Raw genomic sequence first — 27,230 nt, 5'->3', positions numbered from 1 at the left:
GCTCGATCTCATGACTCTGAGATCACAACCTGAGCTAAAACCAAGAGTCGGACGCTTAACCCACTGCACCACCCAGGTGCCCTGCATGTTAATAAATTTATTAACATTTATTAATTGAAAATATTTCACTTAAGATAATATAAAAACATCAAAGAAGAAAACATCATGCAAGAGGAAAATCCAATAGTAATTTTTAGTACACACTTATATTGATAAACTTCCAAATCCCTCATAACTATTCTGTGTTTGAATTGAAATTTCAGGGTATAATTATTATTTACATATTTAAGGAGTCATTGGGTATTTAAGTCATAATTTCAAGCAACTATTTATTTCAAGTTTGTAGTTTGAAGTATCATGCCCAACTTTTGATTGTAGTGGTCCTATTGCATCCTACACTAGGTGTTTTATTGTAAGGAAAGAAATGTGGGAAATGGAGTGAGCTGCTTTCTGAAGGGACAGTGTAGCTTTCAACGTCAGGAGGATGAAGCCCCACGTGGGTCAGGTCAGTCAGCAGTGAAGTGCTCTTTCCCGACCCAGGGGCCCGAATCAGAATGAGTCAGTTCTGGGAGTCTGTCGAAACCCACAGTATGAGGTTTAAAGAAGTGCCATGTTCGAAGGTATTGACTGATGTTCTCAGAGGGGAGTAATTCCAAAGAGGTGGGCAACCCAGAGCCAGGAGTTGGGTGTTGGGTGGTCCTAGTCCTCCCAGTCGATGTTAATCGGGCCGCCTGTCAGCATCTGGCTCTGTGGACCAGCTGTGTCCTCTCCTTCCACTGCCTCACGGCGCATTCGCCGGTGGCAGCCCTGGGCACAGCGGGAATGCTCGTCCAGCCGTCCACAGACAAGGACCTGGCAGTGCAGAAACACTTCCTGGAAAGACCATAATGATAATTAACAAAAATAGTGATAACAGCTACCACTTGCGGGGCCCTTTCTGGAAGCCAGACACTGTATCAGATGTTTTCATATATAGTATCTCATTTCATCTAAACAACAACCCTTTGAGGTGGATATTGTCATCCCCATTTTACAGATGAGGAAACTGAGACTTAGGTTAGACAACTTGCCCAGATTCACAGCATTGGTCAGGTGGGCAAACACACTGAATGAGTCACGTGGGTGATCTAACCTGCCCCCCCCACACACACGCATAACGTCTGCCTTTGTACAGGACAGGAGAGACCTTCGAGAAGGGAATGCCTAAAAACGTTAACATCCTCACTCTTCACATCAAAGTCTGGGAAAAACATCGGTGCCCACACGCTTCTGTGTAAAATAAGTTCTTTCTCCAAGCTTCTTCCTATAAGCTACCTCCCAAAGCATGCTGCCTGCTTGGGGATTAGCCATCGCGGTTAGCAGTTGTTCTAGAACGTAACTGGAAAGGACGTGAATTCATTTAAACACAGTGTGGAAAAGATTGTTGGTCTCTTAGACTTCCTTTGGTTTGCATGTTTCAACAACTCTACTGAAAAAAAAAAAAATTCCACCTTAACATACTCTCTATTGCCTCTTATAACCTCTATATATGTATATTTTTCAAAAATGTAGCATGTTCAATATGCATGTAAATCGTTATGACAAATGATTTTTCCTATCTCCCTTTTCTATATTTCTGATTTTAATAACTGCTTAATATTGCACTAATTGATATATGTATGGTAGCCCTGTTGGGGGCTTTTTCTCCTTCTCTGTGTAACAATGCTCTATAATATCCAACAAATCTAGTTTTTCTTTTTTTGCTTGTTTGTTTTTGACAAACTGTCAGAATTAGAATTTTTAGATAAAAGAATCTGATGATTTTATGGTTATTACTACATATTACCAGAAAATTCCCAGAAACTATACCCATTTATACTGCCACTGTATACTTCTCCCTATAACTCTGCAAGCATTGAGATTTATAATTTTTATAAAATTAATATGTACAAAATAGTGTCTTATAATTGTTTTAATTGGCACTTTAAGTACTGTTTTCACTGAACAATTCACCGTTTGTCTTTTCTGTGAATTTTCTGCCCATATCCTTTGCCATATGACTAACGCACAGGTTTTTTCAACCATACCCGCCCACAACAGTTTAAAATTATGATCATACAGGTGCGCCTGGGTGGCTCAGTCTGTTAGGCATCTAACTCTAGATCTCAGCTCAGGTCTTGATCTCAGGGTTGTGGGTTAGAGCCCCACGTTGGGCTTAGAAATGACTTAAATGAAATAGAACTTAAAATTAAAAAAATAAAATTATGATCATATAGTATTTTCTTTGAACAAACACAGTGATTTTATTGGGAGGGAGGCAGGTAATTGTGACATTCATGAAGGTATGAAGCTTCTAGATAGCCAAATCTACAGTATTTTTCATAGATGTAATGCAGATCCTAACTGTGGGCTCACAGAGAATGTCAACAAATTGGCACGCCAAGAAATGAGGCTCAGGTCTGGCGGTGAGGGAGGGGGTGCAGTGTGGGCTCCAAGGTAAAGGTGTTCAGCTCACCTTGTGGTCTTTGCCCACAAACTTGAAGACAGGGACCTGGAAGTGCTTTGCTAGGTGGTCCCGGGACGTGTACTGCTTCACGGAGTCATCTGAAACACAGCTGAAAGCAGGACAGGAGAGCACATAAGACTTGATGGCTTCAACAGAGGTGGAAAAACAATCTGGGCCAATGTGTTTGGTCCAAAGAGACGCTCACTGGGTGGAGGAGGCTGGGCTGCACTCAAGCTTTTTGAGAATGAAGGAAAAATGAAATTCCCTCCCTGCAAAGGCATCTTCAGCCCTGCTCATGAATACAGTCTGTCCCATTTCTCATTCTCTGTACCCACCAACTGGGCACGAGGACCTCTCGATATGTCAGTGTATTGAAGCATTAGTAACAGCAACCACATTTCTTTCAAAGATACTTTTTGAAATGAAGATATCTCTGGAAGGCTGTATTTTCATTTGTAATATGTCACAGGAATTCTGCATTCACCTACTTGATGATTGGTTTGAGAAGGCTTTTCTTTAACTGGATTTCATAAACATTTATTGGACACCTAATATACACTAACCCCCAAAGGGGGCTCAAAGGTGAGAAAACCCCAATTTGTGCATCACAGAGCTGCATAAAGATTTAAGTTCCAGAGAGAATAACTGGTTCTACTGGGAAAGTTCAGTCCCCTCCACATTGCTGTACTTCCTCTTTTCCCAAATTTAATGCTAAGATGTGGTTTGAGAGGGTTTTTGGATTTTCATCTCAGGTCTACTGCTTAAAGTGAAACTCCTAGGCTCACCTCAGGGTTAGCTGGGGAAAAGAAGTCTTCTTGATTCTCAATTTTGAGACCAAGGTTTAATACTTGAAGAACATTTTCTCTTGAGAGGCCAGGGATTACACTTGTATCATTTTTCCCACTCTGAATTTTAAAGGAAATTTAATTCCTTTTTCTGGATACCTAATAGTTCTTGTCTACCAGGCCAGGAAAAAAAAAAAAAGTGGGGACCAGAAAGAAAAGTCTATGAAACTGGATCCTTGCTTCACATGCTTACAGACAACTTTCTAGTTCATTGCTAAGGGCTGTTTCAGTGCAGTTGAAAAAAATCCAATAAAATTGTTTAAAAAGAGGCATTGTGATTTATAATACCCCTCGTACCATATTCCCCTGAACTGAAGAGGATCTAAATATATAATGCAGTTTCTGTTATTTCTTGTATTTATGTACTCATTTTCATTTTCCTGAGGTAAAGTTAATTTATACCATCTTTTGATTATGTTCTATAATAAATACCCATCGCATAGCTAATCTGTGCAACATGCTCTGCTGGGAGCTGCAGAGGATACAGAGATGAGTAACATGGTCTGTGATGTCAAGGACTTTAGAGTCTGTACCTAGGACAAAAATAGTAACACGATATCAAAATGGTACTTTTCATCTAAGGGCCTCACCATTTTCAATTTATTTTTATCTAAAAATACCATTGTTTTTCTTTAAAAGAGAAAATGAGGCAGAAAGAGTTGTTACAGGGTAATATATTACAGAATGGGATCCAGGACAAATTTGGGCTCTTGACTTGGTGTTTGCTGTGATTAGACAATGCTGGTTCATCAACTCCAAATTCATGTGTTAAAAGAGAGTAAGGATCGTCTAGGATAATCCAATAATCGATTACCCAAAAGTTGTCCAATATTTCACTTTGGAATTCAGTATGTTTCTTTTTCTGGAGATTAACTTTCTAATTCTACTTTGCTGAGGCTTGTATTAAGTTACTTTGCATTCTCTGAGCATACTCCAACTAAAACTGGAGCAAGGTGAATGAGCTGTGTTAAGTATCAGAGCGGCCAGGTAGGGGGCCTGGGTGGCTCAGTCGTTGAGTATCTGCCTTCGGCTCAGGTCATGGTCCCAGGGTCCTGGGATCGAGCCCCACATCGGGCTCCCTGCTCGGCAGGAAATCTGCTTCTCCCTCTCCCACTCCCCCTGCTTGTGTTCCCTCTCTCACTGTGTGTCTCTCTGTGTCAAATAAATAAATAAAATCTTTAAAAAAAAAAAAAAAAGAGTGCTTCTAGAGCCATTTGAATTAAAAAAAAAAAAAGTATCAGGGGAAAACGGCCTGATTTAAATGTAAGCTGAGGACAATGAAGAATCAAACAATTTATAAATGTAAGCACATTGCATTATGTTTATTTTAGGGCTCTGGACTTGCCTCAAATGATTATTATGATAAATGTTCATTCAGTAGTTCACTTGACAACTGTTTAATACCCTTACTATAGGTCAGGCATAGAGGAGGAAAGAGAAAGAAGGAAAATTTCTAGCTCAGGTTGGAAAGAATCAAGGAAGGCTTCATGGAGGAGAGAAATCCGGCTGAATCTTGAAGGAACAGTGAGAGTCAGGCAGGAAGAAAAGGAGAAGATTTCTGGCAGAGGAAATAGCAGGTGCAGCAAAGAAGGTGTAAGAAACAATGGAGTCTGGGAATTGCCTGTAGTTCCCTCTGCTGGGAGCAGAAACTGGAGAGGGCAGAGGTCAGAGGGTGAGGCAGGGTGAGCCAAGCTCAGAGTTGGATTTTATCTCGAACTGTCGTACAGATACCATTCCAGTACTCTCCATTATTGTGCCAGAGATGGGACTCTTTGCCTGTTTACTAAATAGACCTCTACTGCTGTGTTTTTGAATTCTTGCCTCTGGCTTTTAAGCATTTTAATTTCTCCTGCAGCATACTATATATATATATATATATATATATATATATATATATATATATATATTTAGCTATTTTGAATGTGCTAAGGCCTGGAAAATTAAAAAGCACAGCTTCTTGGAACTATCTAAAATAAAGAGCATATAGTCCTTAACTGAGCATCTGAATAACAAATGTATAAATAAACTTTACAAGCTTTACTGAGATTGCAGATTACATGTTTTTCCAGTAAGTGAGTTATGATTATACATTTATTTTTGCAAAAAGTAAATACAGGGGTAGGAAAAGACTCTTGGAATGAGAGAAATGTTCCCTATCTTGATTGTAGTGATGGCTTCATGATGTATACATCAGAACTTACCAAACTGTATACTTTCAATGTGTATGCTCATTGTATGAGAATGGTACTCCAATAAAGCTGTTAAGAAAAAAAAAAAAAGGAACCCAAATCTACTCTCCCCTAAAAGTAAATCCATTCCTTAATCTCCTTACCATTAGGTACGTGAGTGAAAAAAATAAATAAAAAATGATACTTCTACTTTTCATTTTAAAACTTTGTGGAGATAACTTTAAGATGGCAAGAAATCCAAAGAACTACAGACCCCTATGAGACCTATTACTGGCCATGCAAAGCAGCTCAGAATGATACATTTTCCATGTTCTGAAAACAAGCTAAGGAGGCTGCAAGTACTCCTGCTAGAAAACAGTGAAATGTACCAACCAAAGGAAATCAAGTGTCATCAAAGGTTTTCAGCAGGGATCTAACAGTATACATATATATATTTTTTTCCTATTTTTAATATTTGTTTTCCTTTTGATTGGTTACCCAGGGACTCTTGGAGCTGAGATTTGAGAGCTGGGATTTAGGGGGCTGTGGCGAGGCTGTTTTTGCTGTCCAGGTGAAAGATAAGGGCTGGAATTAAGACAGAGTAGAACAGAGAGAACAAGTTTGGGGGTACTGCTACTTCCACAAAAGCCTCTTGATTGATCCCAATGTGCTTCAAGGTTGAACATCACTGTGTAAGAGATTGACAGCAGCAGGCGGAGGATGCCTGTGGTGAGAGATCCAGTAGATAAAAACTAAGTAGACATTTCAGAGTCCATGAGGCCAATTAGCAAAGGGCACGGCCCAAGTGGTGCTCTTGTTAGACCATTTCCCTTTCTTTGAGCTGCAGGTCCTCACCCTACCTGAGCTATGTCCCACCTGTCATTGAGAACACGGAAGAAACTGATAAGATTCTACCATGAGTTTGGGGTTTGTGTGTAATTCTCCTGGGAATGTAAGCAATGGGTGTGACAACTGCTAGGCCTCCAATGGGCCTGTGAGACACAGTTCTCAATCCAGGGATCCTTAGGAAATTAGGAAATCTCTTTTGTATAAAACAAGCAAACAAAAACCAAATTTCACTTGATCTTTCTTCTCCTAAAACCTGCCAAGTAATTCTTCTCTCTCCTTCACTACTAAGCTTCCTAAAAGAGGAGTCTACATTTGCTGCTTCCGCTTCCTCATCCCCTTACACTTATCAGCCTCCCCCCAACCCTGACACTCATGCTCGACTCTCTCTCTGAACAGATTAATCAAGCCTATGTTTCAAATAGAAACAGGGATGATTCTTGGTCCTTTATCTCTAGTCCTGACCTTGTTCCTGGGTCTGATACACAGTTCCAACTGCCCACTGAACTTCTCTTCCCATGTATCCTGCAGGCATTTACAATTTAATAGTATTATTTGGAATTATCATATCCAACATTTCACCTCAAATCTGCTTTTCTACTTATAGCCTTCCATCCAGATTAATGGCATCTAGTCAGTCATCCGTGCTAGACCTCTTGGAATCATTCTTGATTCCCTGCTCCCTCACCAGTTTTTACCTCCAATGTCAACAAATGGTTTCTGAACCAATTAAGAGCTCACAAAAGTACCCTGTTGTTTTAGGAAATGATCGAGTACGCTGTGCACTTAGAAATCAGATGTGAACTGGGGATAATAAATCGTATAAGCAACATAATTACCCATCCTGGATGAGGTAGTACTTCAGGATCTCGTCGATCTTGGAGGTGGGGGTGGCAAAGCAGCTCTCCACCAGGCTTTCTAAGCCATTCACGTGCACCACAGGCTCAATGCCAAAGTAGAGGGAGTCTCGAAGCTTGAGGGTGGGCAAGGCTTCCCGGTAAGTCTCTTCAAACTCATTGTCCTTGAAGATCTCCAGAGTGAACGGGAAGATTCCATGACTGCGGCTCATGATTTCCAGTGGGGCGTTTCTAAGGTGGGGGACGTATCCTTCTGAAATGGTGTACAGGCGTGGAAACTCGCAGGTCACTGGGATCAGCACTTTGCTGGTTCGGATGATGATGTCTCCGCTGCTCCCTGGGGTCTGCTTGGGTAGACCTGTCACAAGGTTGCTTGCCACAATCTTGTCATTTACCACCTGAGCCAGGCCAGGGCCAGGAGAGAAAAAAGACTGTATGTCTATTTTTCCAGAGTTCCCCACCCCACCCTATCCCACCCTCCCTCCCACCCCAGCCCCCACCCCACTCCACTCTTGACTGTAACATTCTCCACACTTCTATTTACATTAAAACAATTAGAGATTTGGTTGCTGAAGCCTGAAGCCTTTTTAAAAAATCTCTTCTACTCTTTTTAGCAAGATGTTCTGACTGTTAAGAATTTTATATACTAATTCTTGGTCAACCCACACATTCCTTTGGAGTATTACTCATTAAACCTGAACTATGCAGAATCAGCAAATTCAAAGCTCTGGTATTTTAGGAAAGAATGGCTTCAGTATATTATTATTATTATTTTTTTTTTGGAATCCTAGACCTGCTGATCAGGCTGCGGCCTGACCTTGTGCTGAACTCATCCACAGGCAGAGAACTTCAGCTACCGCATTTATGCAGATGACTTTCAGTTCTTTATCTCCAGCCTTGTCTGCTCCCCCCGGTGCCTGCGACTCCAACCCACCCCAGGGCATTTCCACTCTATCATCCTCAGATACAACAAACACAATTTGCCTGAAGTGGAACAGCTTTCTCCTGAGATATCACCCCCAGGTCTCAGTCCAAATCTAATTAGCTCCCTGATTTTCTCTTCATTGCATTCAATAAATAAATATTTGTTTAATCAAATGGTTGCAAGAACCTCTGCCCTGATCTCCTGGATCCAGGTCCCCTTTATTTCTATCCATCTTGTACGCTTCTGGTCTCATCATGACAGTGCCTGCAACCTCACTCTAGGGGATAAAGCCCAAACGTCTACCCTTGCACACAAGGCAGATCTTTGCAAGTACAGTCTTCCCCCTCCTAATTTTCCAGTTTCCTTTTTCCATATGCATTCCTTGCCAGTCAGTCTGCACTGCCCATTCACTCAGCATAAGACTTAAATACTCCCATCTCTGACACTGGCTCACTTGTTTCCCATCTGAAATGGCCTTTCTTTTCCTCTCTGTCCGGATAAGCCGCACACAGGCTTCCACCCCAGTTCAAGGCTCACTTGTCTTGACTGCTCCAGGGTTTGTCCCTTTCTGGACTGCGACAGCACCTGTCATCTGTATCACTGTTTCTTATTTATGTTGTGTGTGTGTGTTGTCATCTCAATCCTACTGTATATGTTCCCCAAAGTTAGGAATCTTATTTCATATATCCCTCAGACTCCAGTGCACATTCTTGGATGAAAGCACAAACCTTTTCCCTCTACCTAGTTCAACACTTGAACACATCTGTTATATCATAAATGAACCTTCATCTATATCAGTTGCTTTCTTCAAGTAAAAAAATTGGTCAGAGGAGATGCAACCAGCCTCCCGGGACTGGTGCTGATGCACTCGGGAAAATGTCTGCTCATATCAGAGACATAGGACTACTGAAAAATAGAATGAGCAGAATTCTTCTTACCCCCCTGCACACACAGGGCCAGGACCACAGCAGATGCTCAATAATACATGTGTTAAATGAATGGCATATGAGTTTTTGAGCTGCATTCTTTTATGTGGAAATATTTCATCTATGACAAGGCGCACTGCATACCTCTGTCAATTCCCTCCCAAATAACTGGCTTTTGGTCATCCCCCGAGTATCCTCCAGGAAGAACCTACATCAACCACTGTGCCACACGTCTTGAGGGAGAAGAGGATGTTGACGTGGGTGCCATTGGACACTCCTCGGCAGGAAGTGTTGGTCAGGAAGAGCTCCAGACCGCCAACCAGGTCCCTGGGGATGCTCACTTCAATGGTATTTGACTTGCACAACACGGGGACTGTGGCGGAAAGGGGGTACTGTTAGAACCGAGAAATCTGAATTGGGAGAAGGATAAGGAAGGCTTATAGGAGAAATAATTTTACCCTCCCACAACTTGAGCTTTTTGTTCCATCCTCAAGGAAATCTAAGAGACTCAAAACAAGCTGGTGAAGGGGCTCCTGGCTGGCTCAGTCGTTAAGCGTCTGCCTTCTTCTCAGGTCATAATCCCAGGGTCCTGGGATCAAGCCCCGCATCAGGCTCCCTGCTCAGAGGGAAGCCTGCTTCTCCCTCTCCCTCTCCCTCTGCTTGTGCTCCCTCTCTCGCTGTGTCTCTCTCTGTCAAATAAATAAATAAAATCTTTTAAAAAAAAAACCAAGTTGGTGAATAAAACCAGGACTCCTAACTCCTCAGGTTGTGGTCAAATAATGCTCCTCAAACACATTGATCTCTGAATGAGGAAACATTGTGTTCAAGTTTTGATTCAACATTTATTTCAAAGTATGGATAGCATAGTTCCATGAACTGAAACACCTAATGGGTTAACTTTTAGCACAAACACAATTTATTGGCAATACAGAAAAAGTACTGCTTTGATATAGGCTTAAATTACATAACAGTACTGCTTTGACTTTACCATTAATTATGTCTCTCTCATAAAACAGAGGTAATAAAAACAACGTTAGTGTACTTGGGGAAGAATTCCAAATTGTCCTTGCATTGCTCAGTAAACCATAAATGCTGACTATAAATTCCACTTTAACTTAATATGAAAAGGATTGCTTTTCTTTAGTGTTCCTGTGTTCACTTTTCTAGGCTCTACACATACCCTAAAAGGAATATTTATGGGTACTGTCAGAAAATATGTGAGGATATATCATAACAATGACACAAGAAATCAAAGGTAGGTGCTCATTAAATATTTGCTAGATGAGTGAGTTAACATTCTGGACATAAATAACTAGATTTCCAGAAAATAGTTGTCAGAGGATTGTTGATGCTCATATTGTAATTGTAGGGAGAAAAATCAGTTCCTTAGGGCTTTCAGCATAGTTTCACCACCCAATTATCTGTTAGAAAAGAGAGGAGCTGCATCAATGTCTTATTAGTTATACTACTAATAATATAAATTAGGGGGGAAAATCTCAAGTAAAAAGCAAAGGAAACCGTATGATCCAGCAATCCCATTCTGGGCATATATCCAAAAGAATTGAAAGTAGGATCTCAAAGAGATATCTGCACACCCATGTTCATAGCAACATTATCCACAATATCTAAACCATAGAAGTAACTCTAGTGCCTATCAATGGATGAGTGGCTAAACAAAATGTGGTATATAAATACAATGGAATATTATTCAGCCTTATGAAGGAAGGAAATCCTGTCATATGTTACAAACACGGATGAACCTGGTGGATATTATGCTAAGTAAAATGAGTCAATCACAAAAAGATAAATGCCATGTGACCCCACTTACATGAAGTGTCTAAAGTGGTTGACTTCATAGAAATAGAAAACAGAATAGTGGTTGCCAGGGCACAGGGTGGGGGGGGAGGAAGGAATGGGGACTTGTCGTTTCATGGATATAGAGTTTCAGTTTTGCAAGATAAAAAAGTTCTGGAAATTTGTTGCACCACAACGTGAATATATGTAACACTACTGAACTATCCATTTAAAATTGGCTTAGATGGTCAATTTTCTGCTATATGTTTTTTTAACCACAATTTCTTAAAAAGCAAAGGAAAATTAACTTTTTGGTAATATTTTCTTAGAGAGCTTCTCTTTTGAAGGATCCCAGAGTAAAGATGCAGGGATGCACACTTCCGAAGGAGCTGGTGTTCTAAACGAGAATCGTGACACACTTGAGTGAGGAAGGCAGGGAGATTTGAGGGCGGGGGGAGCAGAGGTTGAGCCCATCCATGTACTACCTTGGCACGTGTGGTTGTCCTCAGACAGCACCAAGCCCCGGGGACATTCACACTGATAGCCCTTCTCGGACACAAGGCAAAGGTGGCTGCAACCACCATTGTTGCTGTGACATCCTTCAATGTCTGCAATAAAACCAGAAGAAAAGCACATGATCTTGCAGGCCTATTCCCCGAGGATTCTGGTTCTTGGGATGGCGCTTGGCATCAGGGAATACACTTGACTCATCACAGCATCACTGGGGCCTAACTCAGTCACTGAATCACGTAGGGAAGCCCATGAAAAAATGTGTATTAAATGTGATAGCTACAAAGAGCAATCTTACAACATCCACAGCTCTAACCTCTTCAGCTGGTCATTTTGTAGAATGTCCTTCACTCCGGATTTGTCTGTTTTTCTCAGGGTTTTACTACAATTTTGGGGAGGAAGACCCAAAAGTCATTTCTTTTCTTTCTTTTTTTTTTTGGTAAGCAAATATTTATTAATTGCCCAGAAATTATATAATTTCATGTCTAAATGTATTGGTTCTAGTTGATTCTTCACCAAAAATTTTTGCTTCTGGGAATAAAGTGAGACAAGTCATGTTACTGAGATAGTGAATGAGACAAGATGTGTAAGTGCACTTATATTTTTATAGAAAACTTTATCAACAATGAGTTTTATCTCATACCAGAAACAAATGTGGAAAGGAAGTAGATCAGTCTGAAGTTTCTTGGGCAAAGTAAGAGTATAAGACACTAGAAATGAGAAACAATATAAACATGTCCCTTCGGAAGATTTCATCAACTCAACAATACTAGTTGTGGGTTTATTTATTTATTTATTTTTAATGTACTATATGGCGGCTAACATAATAAAAAAATTATAACCAAAAGTCCTTTCTTAATTGGTATAACATTTAATGTACCCATTTTGAAATTTTATATAGAGTATTACTGATATAAAGGGGACTGACAGAATGTAAATTCAACTAGACTAGTTAGATGGATCAGTTAGCTATTGGATTGCCAGACCCTCTCCTCAAATCTCTATTAATAATAGCACTGGGATATGTGTCTTGGGCTGACAGCACACTATAAAAATGAGGCCTAGACAACACACTTGGTCCACTCCACTAAGCTCTTTGTGACATTCCTCTTTTTTTTTGTTTTTAAAGATTTTATTTATTTATTTGACAGAGAGAGACACAGCGAGAGAGGGAACACAAGCAGGGGGAGTGGGAGAGGGAGAAGCAGGCTTCCCGCAGAGCAGGGAGCCGGATGTGGGGCTCAATCCCAGGACCCTGGGATCATGACCTGAGCCGAAGGCAGACGTTTAACAAGTGAGCCACCCAGGCGCCCCTGTGACATTCTTCTTTTGAGTCAGTTTTTCAAAGTCTCCTTTTAAAAAGTTTTGCGTTTTTGGGGGGTGCCTGGGTGACTCACTCAGTTAAGCATCCAACTCTTGATCTCAGCTCCGGTCTGGATCTCAGGGTCATGAGTTCAAGCCCTGCCAAAAAAAAAAAAAAAAAAAAGTAAAACCTTTTGCATTTTCAAAAAGCATACACCACCAGATGGACAAGAAAAAAGGATTCAATTGAAAACTAAAGAAACTACCACATGATTTCATAGTTAGTAGAGAAAAATTAATGACCTTTGTGGGCTCTAGACATTAGGCTTGGGTTGTGATCTCAGGGTCATAAGATCAAGCCCCACGTAGGGCTCTGTACACTCTCTCCCTCTGCCCCTTGCCCCCCCAACCCTGTGCTCTCTCTCTCTCTCTCTCTAAAATAAACAAATAAAACTTAAAAAAAAAAGTAAGGGTTTTAAATATGAATCTTAATGCTGAAGTATAACTCGTGTACAAATTTTATCTTCTGTTAAAATACTTTTCAATCGTGATTATTAGGTTTTAAAATTATATGAGGATTAACAGTAATACTTCCAATAAAATGCTCATGAATAATTACAAATGTTCCTCATGAAACATTTCATTAATATTCAAACATGCAAAGATTATTACATAAAATAATTAAGATTTAAGGAAAATTCAGGACATTACCCTTATTCAATAAAATTTAAAGTACATTTAGTCTTGTTATAAGGGACAGTAGTCTAATATTCTGGCTAATGGTCCTTCAGTGAATAATGCAAACTTTGTTGCATGGAATAAATCGTGGGAACTAGCCACAATTTTTCCTTTTGGGGTAGTATTTTATTATGTTGAATATAACTAGAATAAAGTGAACTCTTATAAGCAGTATTATACCACAAATTCAATTAGCTTCAAGGACAAATCATATGTCCTCTGTAAATAATGATTAAGCTATTTATCTCTTTATATAATCTGCAAAGAAGTGTTTTTTTTTCTTTTGGTCCCTCAACTCCCAACATAATGAGATTCAGACTTATTTAAGTAGAAATGATGACATTTTAGTTGTGATAATTTGCAAGGGCAAATGTGCCTTACCGAAGGGACATTATCTAAATTTCGTATCATTGTCACAGTATACAATTTCAACTATTTGACGTATATTACAAATTCTTTTTTATTACTTAATCATATAAAATGTACATACCCTTCTTGCAATTAAAAATAGATAATGTGGGGCCCTTGGTGGCTCAGTGGGTTGAGCACCTGACTCTTGGTTTCAGCTCAGGTTGTGATCTCAGGGTCGTGGGATCGAGCCTCATGGGGACTCCACGCTCAGTGCAGAGTCTGCTTGAGATTCTTTGCCCCTCCCTCTTCCTCCCCGTCTGCTCCTCCCCCCGGCTCATGTTCTCTCTCTCTCTCTCTCTAAAAAAAATAGATAAAATTTAAAAAAAAAAAAAAAAAAAGGATGTTACTGGTCTCCCCCACAGTATGTCAATCTCCAATAAATGTAAAGCCCTAGAGGGGGAATAAAATGGCTTCATGTAACCAGTTTCCCAAACTTCTAAGATGGTAAGACTCACCTAATGGAACTTGGTAAAAACACAAACTGTAAGGCCCCTCTCACTCCACTGAACCAAGTTTCCAGGAGAGAGGCCTCGGAAGAGCCAGGTGTGAAGGCATCCAGGTGATTCTTCTCAGCTGGAATGTTCGAGAACCACTGCTATAAACCATTTTTTATGCTACCACCTCTCCTCTATTATCTTGCTACTCCAGGTTTGCTCCTTGGATCTGCAGCCAAGGTGTCACCTAGAAGTTATTTAGAAATGCACTATCTTTGCCTAAGCCCAGACCTACTGAATCAGCACTTTAAAAAGATCCCAGATGATTTAAGGGCACATTAAAGTTTGAGAAACACATAATACCCTATTTTTATTTCCCAAATTAAAATGTGGCTCTCAGGGCACCTGGCTGGCTCAGTATGTAGAGAGTCTGTGACTGTTGATCTCGGGGTTGTGAGTTTGAGCAGCGAGGATAGAGTTTACTTCAAAAAAAAAAAAAAAGTGATTCTCTGCCTCTTGCAAAATGCAACTACTCCCTCCCGTTAAATATTGAAGATAAAATCAACACCGAATTTTGCCTGCAACATGACCGTCCTCGATCACAATGAATCCCTTTTGTCAGTTTTTTACACAGCCCAACCTTGACTCTCTTCTAATGTTGGACACTTTCATGAACATCAATCAAAGAATAAACCAATGGTTTAGTTTGGGCTCTTGATTTGACTCCTTTCTTGCCCATTCTCACCTTCACACGTCTTGCCGTCACTTCTTAGCACGCGGCCAACCCCACACCCACAGCGATACGAATTTTTCAGGTTTACACAGATCTCACTGCAGCCACCATTGTTTTGCTCACATTCATTTTCATCTGTAGGAGAGAAACCACAGCACTTACATACTGCTTGCTGCGCAGCTCAATCCTATCCCAAGCCCCTTAGCAGAATCTTCGTATCTTTTCAGAGCCTGTTGATACATCAACTCCTTTGCTATAATCCTTATAATCACTTCCATCAACTTGATCTCCTCAACCAAGTTATTTGTCCATCTGCCCTCTGCTAGAGCAGAAGGCACTTAGTTGCTTGCCAATTCATTCCCTTCTAAGAGCAAAACTGGAGAAATGAAGTTTTTTTTTTGTTACCTGGATTCACCTATTTTTGTGTATTGGTGAATATCACTTTCTCCAGTGAGTTCCTGAAGATTTGCTAAATTAATACAGACTTATAAACCAAACTGTGTTTTAAATACATCAAAGGAACTCACATCACAGAAGTAAGTAGCTGATAAAAATTCTGTGTGAGGCAGTCTTCTGTTATAACATCAACAACTGCCCTTGAAGTCTATTTTAAATATTGGAATATTCCCACACTATACTTAAGGAATAATTGTTAACCTTTTAAAGAATAGGATGAAGGATATGGACTCTTGCTATTAAAAAATGCATAGCTGGGCACAAATATCGATCCCCTTCCTTCTACAAAGAAAGAGAAGCTTGGAAACAAAATGTATCATGGCTTGGGGTTGGGGTTGGGGTATTGGGATTTAAACACCCATGGGGTGACAGAAGGCATGGCGTTGGGCCCAGGAGAAGAGATGAGCTGCAACTGAAACCCTGCTTAAATCCACGACCCCAGAAAAGATATCCTTACAATGAAAGGGGGTGTAGAAGAACTTTGCCCCAAAGCCCACGGACGCAGTAAACAAGCCCTCTCTGAGGCTCCAGGAGAGAGAAAATCCTTTATAAACAATGGAAACCCCAAGTCAGGCCTTGCCATGGTTGAAGTATGAGCTTAACTCGAAGCTGAGAAATTGGTATAAAACGTGGCCTGGGCCGATGAAGCTTCCGTGATACTTGACAGAAGCATTTGAAAAACCGCTCTGTAGTCAAACTTCCCCAAACCAGGTGGTCAGGGTGGTTCCACAGAAACACAATTACAACAGAAGGTGGTTTGCCACAAAACACTACACAGGAGGAAATGGTCCACTATGAGAATGACTTGGCAAGACAACAAATGGGCGGCTTTGAACTGGAGATAACAGAATCATCCAGAAAAATTCATAATGCAAGGATTTTAAAAGTTACTAAACAGATAAAAGAAAGGATACTAACCAAGATAAAAGAAGTGAGCAAAAAGACAAGGCAGAATTGAAACCAAACAAACACAGCACTTGTAGAAATGGAAAATATTTCCATTTCCATTCCACCCAGGGATGCCTGGGTTGCTCAGTTGGTTAAGTGTCTGCCTTCAGCTCTGGTCATGATCCCAGGGTCCTGGGATCAAATCCCGCGTCAGGCTCCTTGCTCAGTGGGGAGCCTGCTTCTCCCTCTCCCTCTGCCTGCTGCTCCCCCTGCTTGTGCTCTCTCTCTCTCTGACACATAAATAAATAAAATCTTAAAAAAAAAAAGAAATGGAAAATATAGTGGATAAGTTCAGACTCTTCGTTGGAGCCACTTGCCACCCGGAAAGTGGATGGTGACAGAGGTGCTAGCAGCAGTTCTGAATGTGGCCACACTGTCCCCAGCCTGGACAGTTTACCTTGAGACCGATTTTTTTTTATGTGAGAGAGTAATACACTTGTACTGATTTAAGCCATTATTATTTGTGAGTTCATTGTCATTTACAGCCTTAGCTACTCTGTGTCCCAGCCATTCCACTTTTATGGGTATGCTCTAGAGAAAATCTCACACACGGAGTATCATTTTAATGTTAATTTTAAGAACAAAAACAATGCTATCTATTCTTATGGGTACATACACAAATAATGAAAGCATAAAAACAGGGACCAGAACACACACTAACTTCAAAACAGTGATTAGTCCTGGAGGGTGAAACAAGAAAATGAAAAAGGAGATGGAGTGAGATGGCTTTATTTGTATTTGTAAAATTTTATTAAAAAGAAAAAGGAAGAAAAAAATTAACAATAGTTAAATCTGGGTATATGAGTTATATTATTTTATCATCCCGGCCAATAATCCTGTTGTATTATTTTCCTTTACTCCTCCCTGATTGAAAACATTTACATAATTTAAAATGAAGAGTTAAAAGTATGTTACATTTTTTTAAGAAATAAAGGAAAACTGACATATACACATTAACACAAAATTTTGCCTTTAATTTCAGGGAATTCATGATGCCCCTGAAACTGACAGACAGATGTCAGGTAGGAACTGAACTGGGGGTTTTCCCCTATGCACTGCTAGGCAATGATGTCCAAGATAAATTGTTAAGCACAAGATGTATATGATATGCAACCTTTGGTGTAAAAAAAGGGCAGTAAATAAACATATATATTTGCATTTTTTATATTTGCCTGAAGAAACCCTGGGAGCATACATAAGAAAATAATATAAGAGATTACGTGAGATAGGGTTGGAGAAAGGAGAAATGGAATAAATGGAGGACAGACCGCTAGACATTTCATTGTATACCCTTCATGCTATTTAGTTTGGGACCCATCTATCTTACCTAGTCAAAAGTTGCATTAAAATAAAAGCTGAGGAGCACCTGGGTGGCTCAGTCGGTTAAGCGTCTGACTCTTGATTTTGGCTCAGGTCATGATCTCATGGGTGGTGGGATGTCGGGCTCCACACTCAGTGTGGAGTCTGCTTGAGATTCTCTCTCTCTGCCCTTCCCCCCACTTGTGGGTGCATGCTTTCTCTCTTCTCAAATAAATATTTTTTTTAAAAAACAACCAAACAAAAAAAACCCCCCAAAAGCTGTGTAATGAAACAAAGCCTGCCTTAAAATGACGTCAAATATTTTCCAAGCACACCGCGTGTGTCGGTGTGTGTGGGTGTGTGTGTGAGAGAGAGAGACAGAGAGAGAGACAGAGTGAGGGAGGGAGGGCAGTTGGGAAAGATTACAGGACCATCCTCTCCTGTATCCCAAACCTTTTAGCATTAAATCACATAAAGTCCATCATGTAAGAGCCCTAACAGCTGGTATGGGAAGGCGTAAACATGCTCCATAGGATGGTCAGTGGGGTTCATTAAGGAGGCTGAAGAACAAAAGCTTTTCTAAAATAAGAATCTTTTTATCTACCTTTCAACCTAATCCCCATTCCATTCTGACCAGTTACTGTTCTTCTTGAGGAGGCGGGTATGGGCCAGTCCTCCCTTTCTCTCCAGATGAGTTTTAAATCTATTTGAGTCTGAATACAAAAGCTTCATAATGGAGAAAGATATGATCTTCAATCTTGGGTTTTTCAACTCTATTTTCTTCCAGTTACAGACAACAACACATGTGTACAAGTAGACAATTCTAGATTTCCTAGAAAATAATCTGACTTCCCTTTCTTGCTACTCAGAGAAACCAAAATTATGTAAGTGAAGTGGTAGGAGTATGTCCTTAGATAACTCTAGACCAAAGTCATCCAACAGAAATACAAAGCAAGCCACATAAGTAATTTAAAATTTTCTAGTAGTCACATTAAAAAAATTCTAATAATATGTTTTATTTAATTCAGTATGTCTAAAATATTTCATCTCAATATAAAATCAATATTAAAATTATTGAGGTATTTTTCCTTCTTTTTTTGAATGAATCGAGCGTGTATTTTATACTTACAGCACATCTCAATTTGGATTCTAAATTTTCATTGGAAATACTTCATCGGTATTTAGAGTCATAAAATTTACAGTTGGTTACTCAAGTTGTCCCAAACATTTTCAGTTTTCCAATGACTGAGCCAAGTATCAGGTTTTAAATTAAAATTAGGTAAAATTTAAAATTTAGTTTTTCAGTCATACCAGCCATATTTCAAGAGCTCCACATTCACACATGGCTAGGGGCTGTTGTACTGGACTGTGCAATTCCAGACTGTCCCCACACACGATATAAATTCGGTTTGAGGCTTTAGTCCTGAACTAAAAAAGGCAAACACCATTCTAAGTGTTTAGAGACACAAACTAGAAAAATGACAGCTCTGCGTCAGGAAGCGTTTGATGTATCCTTTTGATCCGAATGGCCCGTTTCCACTTCAAGCTTAGTCTCTTACCGAAGCATGTCTGCCTGTCGGGGCCCAGCACCGTCCCTGGAGAGCACATGCACTCACTGGTGTCTACACAGCCGCCATGGCAGTCCTCGTCGCAGATGTCATAAAAATCTGTAGAAGAATGAAGTCGACCTTGCATGAGGGGCGAGGACCAAAGGACACTCTCATTCATGAGAAAGCCTCATGAGTTCAGTCATGAGGTAGGAGTTCGTGGACAACATTGAGAGAGTTCTCATCGTTCAGGGTTTACGTGACCCCGGTGGAAAGAGATACTGCCCAGGGACATCTGTCATTCAGATCAATGGTTCCCAACTTCAGATCCATGGGCGATAGAGTCTCTGCAAATCTAAAACCTCACCAAATATGAGCTGTAGATTATGTATTATGTAGATATGAGCTGAAGTGTTATGCCCTACTCTTCTATGTACTCTGTTTTTTAAATGTGTACAGATTTGATGGGATTAATAATACAAAAATTCATTTTCAAATATTCCTGATCTCAAGTAGCTTTTTCCCATTACATATCATTTAAAAAAATGAACGGATACTAAGCACAATACTACCCTATGGATGTCTGATATAGATCTTAAAAAGGGGTCCTCCATACTCAAAAAGGTTGGAAATCCACTATTTAAACCCAAATCAACATTTTATTTTCTAAAGTTTTGTTTGAATGGAACAAAGACAAAATAAAATAGAACTGATCAGAGTTATAGCTCCTCTCCCTTTCTGTTTCTTTAGGACATTTCCGGAAACACAAGGACAGATCACAGAAATCAGAATCTGAAGTTATCTGTGGCCCTAAATCATTATTCAGACTCTGAGATACTACCATAATTGGATTTCATATGACATTTTCCTGATACCATCTGATGCCTTATGGGGGAGGAAAAAGAGCACAGAGAAGGTACTCACGACCACAGTAGACATGAAAGCAGACACTGGGCTTGGTCAGACGATACACATAGTAGCCTCCTGGGCAAGCCTTGACCTCCACCGTGGTGTTCCAGAGGCAGCAGTTCCCGTTGAAGCTCGCACAGGCCTGGCGTTGCACGATGCCATCACCTTCTAGAGGGTGGCTGCCATTGAGCCAGACAGGTGCATGGGTTCCACAGTGGTTTTCTGGTATGCAGAAGGTGGGCATGGCATCCCCTGCCATGCCTGTGAAGCGGTACCACTCCCCATCCACATGGTTGTCACAAAGAGGGGGACCTTGAGACTCATCGAACTGATGGTCAGTGTTCCTCCATGGCTCATTCAAACTGATGTAAGCAGAACAAGGATCTAGGGCTGGGAATGAAAAGACACCTCAGAGGCACCTTGTGATGTTTCTAATTACAATGGCAATAGCCTGAGTCCACCTTCTTAGTCTTACACTTTGGCTTTTTTTTTTTTTAAGAAAGAAATAACCTAAAACCCCCCACAGTAGCTATTTAAGATTCTTCAAGTTGACTTAAACATGTTTTATAAATGCCTTTTATAAAATTATTTCGAATCTGTTTAAGGTTTACCATTACTGTTGGACTAAACTTTTTATCCAGAGTAATCATTTGATAGAAGGATAGTTGTTCCAGACCAAAGGAGGTTAGGATTATAGTCTCACTGAACTCTGTAGTGGTCAGAAAATATTTTGAATATTGTGTTCACCTGGAAGCTATATTATATGAAAGTATGGACAAACCTGGTGTCCAGAGAAAAGTGACCAGACTTGGAAGGGAGTCAAAATATTACCAACTGGAGAAGAAGCTGAGAACTACGGTTTGGAGAAAAAAAGACTGAAGAGTACGCATCAGTTCTTACAAATCTAGGTATTCTGTTAACAAGAGCAAGAACAGACTGTTGGAGGGGCGCATGGGTGGCTCAGTCAGTTGAGCGTCTGCCTTCAGCTCAGGTCTTGATCCCAGGGTTCTGGGATCGAGTCCCGCATCCAGCTCCCTGCTCGGGGGGGAGTCTGCTTCTCCCTCTCCCTCCCTCTGCTCATGCTCTCTCTCTCACTCACTTTCTCTCTCAAATAAATAAAAAAAGAACAAACTATTGGGGGAGCACATTTTAGTTCAGCTATGGAGTAATGGAGAGACCTATCACCGTGTTGTAAGTTCATCATCTTCGGAAATTTTCAAAAAGTATTTGGATGGTCATTTGTAAGCAAGACTGTGGATGAAATTTCGCACTACTGGAAAGTGTGTCTGGTTAATAAGGCGTACAGCTCATTCCACTGAAAAGGAAAATGCCTCTGGCACATGTCTGCAGTTTTGAAATACACAGCATACTGGCAAATTATTACCAAAGATATTCTCAAAGTGAATGTTGGTATATACACCATCAGCTTATTGAAAATATGAACTTTATGTATAAACAATCAGCCATGGCATCACTATCTATAATAAAGCCAAATTTCTCAAGCATGCATTTTTAGTGCATAAATTGCATAGACAAATATCTCATCAAAAAAAATTTTTTTAAAATATTTTATTTATTTATTTGACAGAGAGAGAGAGAGCACAAGCAGGGGAAGTGGCAAGCAGAGGGAGAAGCAGGTTTCCCGCTGAGCAGGGAGCCCGATGCAGGGCTCGATCCCAGGACTCTGGGATCACGACCTGAGCCGAAGGCAGCCACTTAACTGGCTGAGCCACCCAGGCGCTCCTCTCATCAAAAATATTTTAATGACTACAGACACCAGTAACCCCAATATTCTCACTGTTTCCCTCAATTTCAGGGAAATATTGAATTAATGTAGGGAAATTGTCCTTAGGAAGAGTCTATAAAGCCAAGAAATTCTAGAAAGGAACACTAGCCAGAGTACTATCCTTTGTAATGCACATGAGGCCGACTTACCTGACATAGTAGGCAGGGAATTCACATTAAGGCTGATACATGTTGTAGGCAGAAAATTTAGTTTTAGCAAATACTGCACAATAATTAAATGTGGATGGGCCGTGATCATAAAATTTAAGTTGTCTAGAAAATATTTTGGATTTTCCCAGTCTACATTCCAAACTCCAGTTCACTCTCTAAATTCAGTCACACGCAGAGGAGGGTGTAGCCTAGTGCTAATGGCCCCAAAGAGACTCTGACAGTTGGGGACAGGAAAGAAGTAGGCTATTGCATTTTCTGGAAATAACCCATGTGCCGAGTTGCACATGGCAGGAGCCACTCTGTCTTTTAAAATGTCCATGAGATATCCAAGCTGTGCCCTAGACCATATTCGATGTCATTTGAGGGCAGGAAATGTCCTCATACAGACTCCTCTCTCAAAAGGGAAAAATTCCCTCATCTGCTCTCCCAGCTGTGGTTCTCTTAAGAAGCAAGGTTTCCAGGGCGATTTCACAGGTGATTATAAATTCATAGAAGTATTTGGTTGATCTCCTTGGCTCTAATTTTATAAGAAATGGTTAGGTACTCAACTTTTAATGGCTTTTGCAGAAATTCCTAAACCTCCCTCAATAACTATTTCATGATGTATAAAGTTTTTCCTTAAATTTAACTGTCATTTCTTGTGCTATTTATTAAAAGTTCACTTCCTCTCGTTGAGGGGGGGACATATGGCACAAATAGGGGAAATTTACGGACTATCTTCTGTAAAACAAATATATTTTTTAAGTTCCCCACGCAATATGTTCTAACATTAAGTAACCCATTCCTCTCCACCCCTTCAATCCTTTCATAATCTGGGCACCGGTTTTCTTGTTCTCAGTCTCTCCGAGTGGAGCCTGGAATTGGGTATTATGCATACTGCATCCTAAATTGCTGAAGTACACACTCCTTAAATGTGAGACCTTCAAAAAGAACAGCCCCGTGGGTTCCTTTCAAAGTTGAGTCCGGGCCAGGCCTGCCAGAAAGCTCCCCGGCCTTTACCAGGATTCCTGCCTGGCGGCCCCTCCCGCCTTCCCCCCAACCCGGGACGTGCAGACGCCCTCGTGTCCGCAGGGCCAGCCCCTCGCGGCCAAGGGCGGAGAGCAGACGTCAGCGTCCCTGCCCTTCCGCTGCTCCCAGCCGCCCAGGTGGAGGGGATGCCGCCCCTCGGGCTGGGTCCTGGGTCCGGAAGCTTCCTGTGTTCTTCCTTCCCTCTCCCTCCCTTCTCCCTATTCTCCCCCTTTGCTTCCTGCTCCCTCCCCTCCTTTCCTTTCCTTCCCCTCCTTTTCTCTCACTTCCCCTGTCCTCCCAGGGAAGACCCCCCCTCCTTGCTCCCCAGCCCCCAAAGCTTTCCCTTTATCTCTGGCATTGAGTCATACGTTCTAGAAGGGCTGCAAAAAATAAATAATATAAAAAAGATCTGGGATGGGAGATTTATGATGGGAACAGGAGGTACTAGAGGGAGAGTAAGCAATAAAGAATGGAAAGAAAGGGCAGTGGTAGTTCCGAGGTGGTGGGGGCGACTTTTGCTTCGACAAGTCCTGGCTAATTATTGCAGCAGATACAGGGTGAATAAACTTAGTTCAAGACTCTTTCTAATAGACTTTTTTTTTTTTTTTTAAGATCAGTTTTAGATTTAGGGCATACTTGAGAAAATAGTACAAAGAGTTTCCATATACTCAGTGCCCAGTTTCCCCTATTATGAAACATTATACATCAGTGTGGTATCTTTTCCACAATTAATGATCCAGGAATGATGCATTATTATTAACTCAAATCCATAGTTTAGATTTCCTTAGTTTTTGCTTGTGTCTTTATTCCAGGATCCCATCCAGGTACCATATTACCTTAATTTTCACATCTCCTTAGGGTCACAGCCTATTTTTAATGTGTACCCTTGAAGGTGCTAGCGCAAGACCTGAATTATCGTGAAGAAATAAATCAGGATCAACTAAACAGAGCTACGCAAAAGTGCCAAGAAGGATGGCTCTGTCCATCTCAACCTCCTCTCACCCTCTCTTTCCATTAGAACTTAAATTCTATTGGAAAAAGGAGAAATGTGTTAGTAACTGGAACTGAAACTTTGTTTTGCCTTCTTGGCCACTTTTGTGCCAAGACTGAGAAGGGAAAGAGTTTAAGATTCACTCAGTCTATGCAAAAGTCTTATTTTTCAGACGTCCAGACTGAGAAGTTCGATTTATCCCGATCTGTGCCTTTCATGGGGATAGAGCTTTCATTCAGTGCCTTGTATTCATTAAAGAAAAAAACTATCCTCAACTCTAAAGATTATATTTTTGCTCTTAAAGTTGGAATTATAAAAATGCCTATTATATAAAGAAGTTAGAATTCTTCTTACATGTACTCCAAGAAATATTTATCTAGTGGAAAGCTGTTAGCTATGGCAGATCCATGGAAATTCGGGATGCTCAGGCAAGAGGCTAATTGGAACATGAAATACAAATTCTTTGAAAATATATCTATTGTAGGTTATCACAGGTTTTCTTACACTATTCTAGAACCAGTATTTAAGATACTAGAACCTAGCTCTTAATCTGGACATAATAGCAAATTCCTGCAACAAAAAGCGCGTTGTGCCAAGTACTTGACACAAGACTCACCCATTGGTGATGCAGGTGTGATTGTGAAGAAGAGGCAGGTGAGAAGCAGGAACTGAAACATCCTTCTGGACCAGCCACCAGAACAGACTGGAAATCCTCTTAATTTCAGTTGTCCTTTGTCCCTTTCTTTTTCAAGCACTTTTAAAAAAAAGCCCGCTAGGCTCTTCTGAAAAAAGACTTTACAGTACTGGCTGGGGCTTTATCAGAGGAAGAGGATGAGTGGGATAAGGTGTCCATTGCTCTGGCCTTGACCCCAGATAGAAACACTGCTTTACACTGTCAACAGGGTTATTGATATTTTTCTTTGGGGGGGGGGGAACCCATCACAATCCCTCATCCTCCTATTGTTTTCTCTCAAGAATTCCCTGCAACAAGGCCCCCAGTATCTTATCCAGAAGGGAACTCTAAATGAGGGACATCCCCTCCTGTCAAAATCTTGTTTTGTGACTTCTAGGAATTAATTTCATGAAGTTGCAGCCCTACCATTGCTTACGGAATGAGAATGGGATAAAGCCAAATTGTTGCAGCTGGTCATTAGGAAATGTCTTGGTCAGATGGTGAAGGAGTTTACAATAGCACACCAAAAAGTAGTAAGGAAAGGTGTGGAACGGGGACGATATTGTCTTGAAGCAAGGTCCTGTGTTCTATTATGGTGTTTGGTCTCCAAACTTCCTAAAGAAGCCAGGTTTAGTTGAATTTTTACCAACTCAAGCAGCAATACCTCATGTTTTCATAGTGCCTTTCTTCCCCCAATTTAAAATGGTTTAGTGTTACTTATTTTACTAATTCTCACACTAAGACAGAGGCAGGGGCTTCAAATTAGGAATGACTCATTAAATTAACAACACTAAAAATGGATGTTTACTAGAATTTCATTTTTAGACAGAAGAGGCAAAATGAAAGGATCTGTATATTATGTGTCCCCAGACAACAGAATGCCAGCTCCTTGACATTCTATAGTGTGTGGACACCTAAGAATTGGCACGCACTGTTACTGAACATAATGAGAAGGGGAAGGACAAAAAGAAGGGTAGGGGAAAAAGTTTTTTTTTTTTTCCCACCATTTTTTTAGAAGTAGGACACACCCAACATGGGGCTTGAACTCACGACCCTGAGATCAAGAGTCGCATGCTCTACCAACTGAGCCAGCCAGGCGCCCCAAAAGGTTTTTTTTTTTTTTTTAATACTTTATTAAAGAAGGATCTGAATGAAACCAAAATTTCTCCCTCCTAATCTTACCTTGACCTGATGCTTTGGGCTTCTATCATTCTTATCCTTTCTCTCATCTATGTTTCTTGTTCGAATCAAATTCCTAGTGGCTGGGGAAGGAATATTTATTGTTTTAGGAAGTAGTTCGTAAACTTGTCTTCCTAATCTCTTATCACAATTTTTTCCTATGCTAAGTGGCCTTCAAATTATTGTGGCTCCTTTCCTCTAAGGGTTTCAGTTCAATTAAACATGAGTCCTTACTAGGGGCCAAGTGCAATGCTGTCTCTGGTTTTTGATAGTGATGAAGGTAAAAGTGATTCCCACAAGCAGAGAGTTTACCATGCTCTAGAGTGGAAAGCTCTAGCAAGGGGGTAACTGGTGATCTGAATTTATAGTTGGCCACTTTATCACTAATGCTGGCAGAACACAGGCAACCTGGCCATTTTTAGCTTATTAAGTTGCAATCTGATGGCAGCAATGGATGATTCTGGGACCAAAGAACTGTCTCATTGCAGTTAGGAGTTAGTGCTCTTAACAGAAAAAACAAAACCCTGCAATTTCCTGTCCCTGAGAAACCATCTGAGTACTTCATACGTGTTGCAGAGGAACAGAGGACGTGTGCATAGATAAACCCAGACTGCTGCCAGGATTGATTGCCAGAGTCAAGGACTTTCACCAGATAGCCCTTTGGTTCTGTAAACAAGCATTCCCAGGATGGTAGGACTTTTTTTTTTTTTCTTATTCCTATTTTTTCCTTTTTAGTTGACCTGCGCTCTCATTTTAATTTTTTATGACGAAAAATTTCAAATGTATACAAAAGTAGAAAGAACAAGAAACACAGCTGCAATTACTAATATTTTGTCAATCTTATCTATACACCAAGATGCATTTCTAAGATAAGGCCTTTTTTACATAACTATGTCATTATTACTACTATGAAAACAGTACCATCTAATACCCATTTCACATTTAAATGTCCCCAATTGTTTCAAAGATTTCTTTGCATTGCTAGTTTGAGTCAGGATTCAAATAAGAGCCATACATTGCATATGGTTGTGTCTCTTAAATTCTTTTAATCTAGAATGGTCTCCCCTCTTCCCCAATCCCCATACCATTTGTTGAAGAAAGCCAGTCATTTGTCCTATAGAATGTCTCACATTCTAGATTTGTCTGACTGCTTCTTGTGTCTTTTAGCGTTCCTTTTCCCATATAATATTAATTCTTGTTCATATTTTCTTATTTTTCTAAAGTATGTGCTGCTAGAAATTAAAAACAAAAATACTCTGGTGACACTGAAGGAATTTAATGCACGGGGGC

General features: G+C 40.4%; 1 protein-coding gene across 1 annotated transcript; it reads right to left on the bottom strand.

The window, feature by feature from the left end:
- Positions 1-35: 35 nt before the first annotated feature.
- On the bottom strand, positions 36-24,825 carry OIT3 (oncoprotein induced transcript 3). Its single transcript, XM_032423893.1, has 9 exons — positions 24,705-24,825; positions 20,149-20,523; positions 19,237-19,344; positions 14,987-15,109; positions 11,332-11,454; positions 9,265-9,425; positions 7,184-7,599; positions 2,495-2,594; positions 36-873 (listed from the first exon to the last, which is right to left on the bottom strand). The coding sequence occupies exons 1-9, from the start codon at positions 24,763-24,765 to the stop codon at positions 700-702; spliced, it is 1,641 nt and encodes a 546-aa protein (XP_032279784.1). The 5' UTR covers positions 24,766-24,825; the 3' UTR covers positions 36-699.
- Between the last annotated feature and the right edge of the window lie 2,405 nt (positions 24,826-27,230).

The sequence above is a fragment of the Phoca vitulina genome, unplaced genomic scaffold (assembly GCF_004348235.1).
Source record: "Phoca vitulina isolate PV1807 unplaced genomic scaffold, GSC_HSeal_1.0 scaffold29, whole genome shotgun sequence".
In the NCBI taxonomy this organism is placed as follows: Eukaryota; Metazoa; Chordata; class Mammalia; order Carnivora; family Phocidae; genus Phoca; species Phoca vitulina.
This window is presented reverse-complemented; position numbering and strand designations above follow the sequence as displayed.

Bases quoted from the DNA above. Each gene is read 5' to 3' on its own strand.
- OIT3 (XM_032423893.1), bottom strand. From the start codon at position 24,765: ATGTTTCAGTTCCTGCTTCTCACCTGCCTCTTCTTCACAATCACACCT. The intron at 20,524-24,704 runs GTGAGTCTTGTG...TTTCATTCCCAG, and splicing joins CACACCTGCATCACCAATGG to CCCTAGATCCTTGTTCTGCT. The intron at 874-2,494 runs GTGAGCTGAACA...TGGTCTTTCCAG, and splicing joins TTGTGGGCAAAGACCACAAG to GAAGTGTTTCTGCACTGCCA.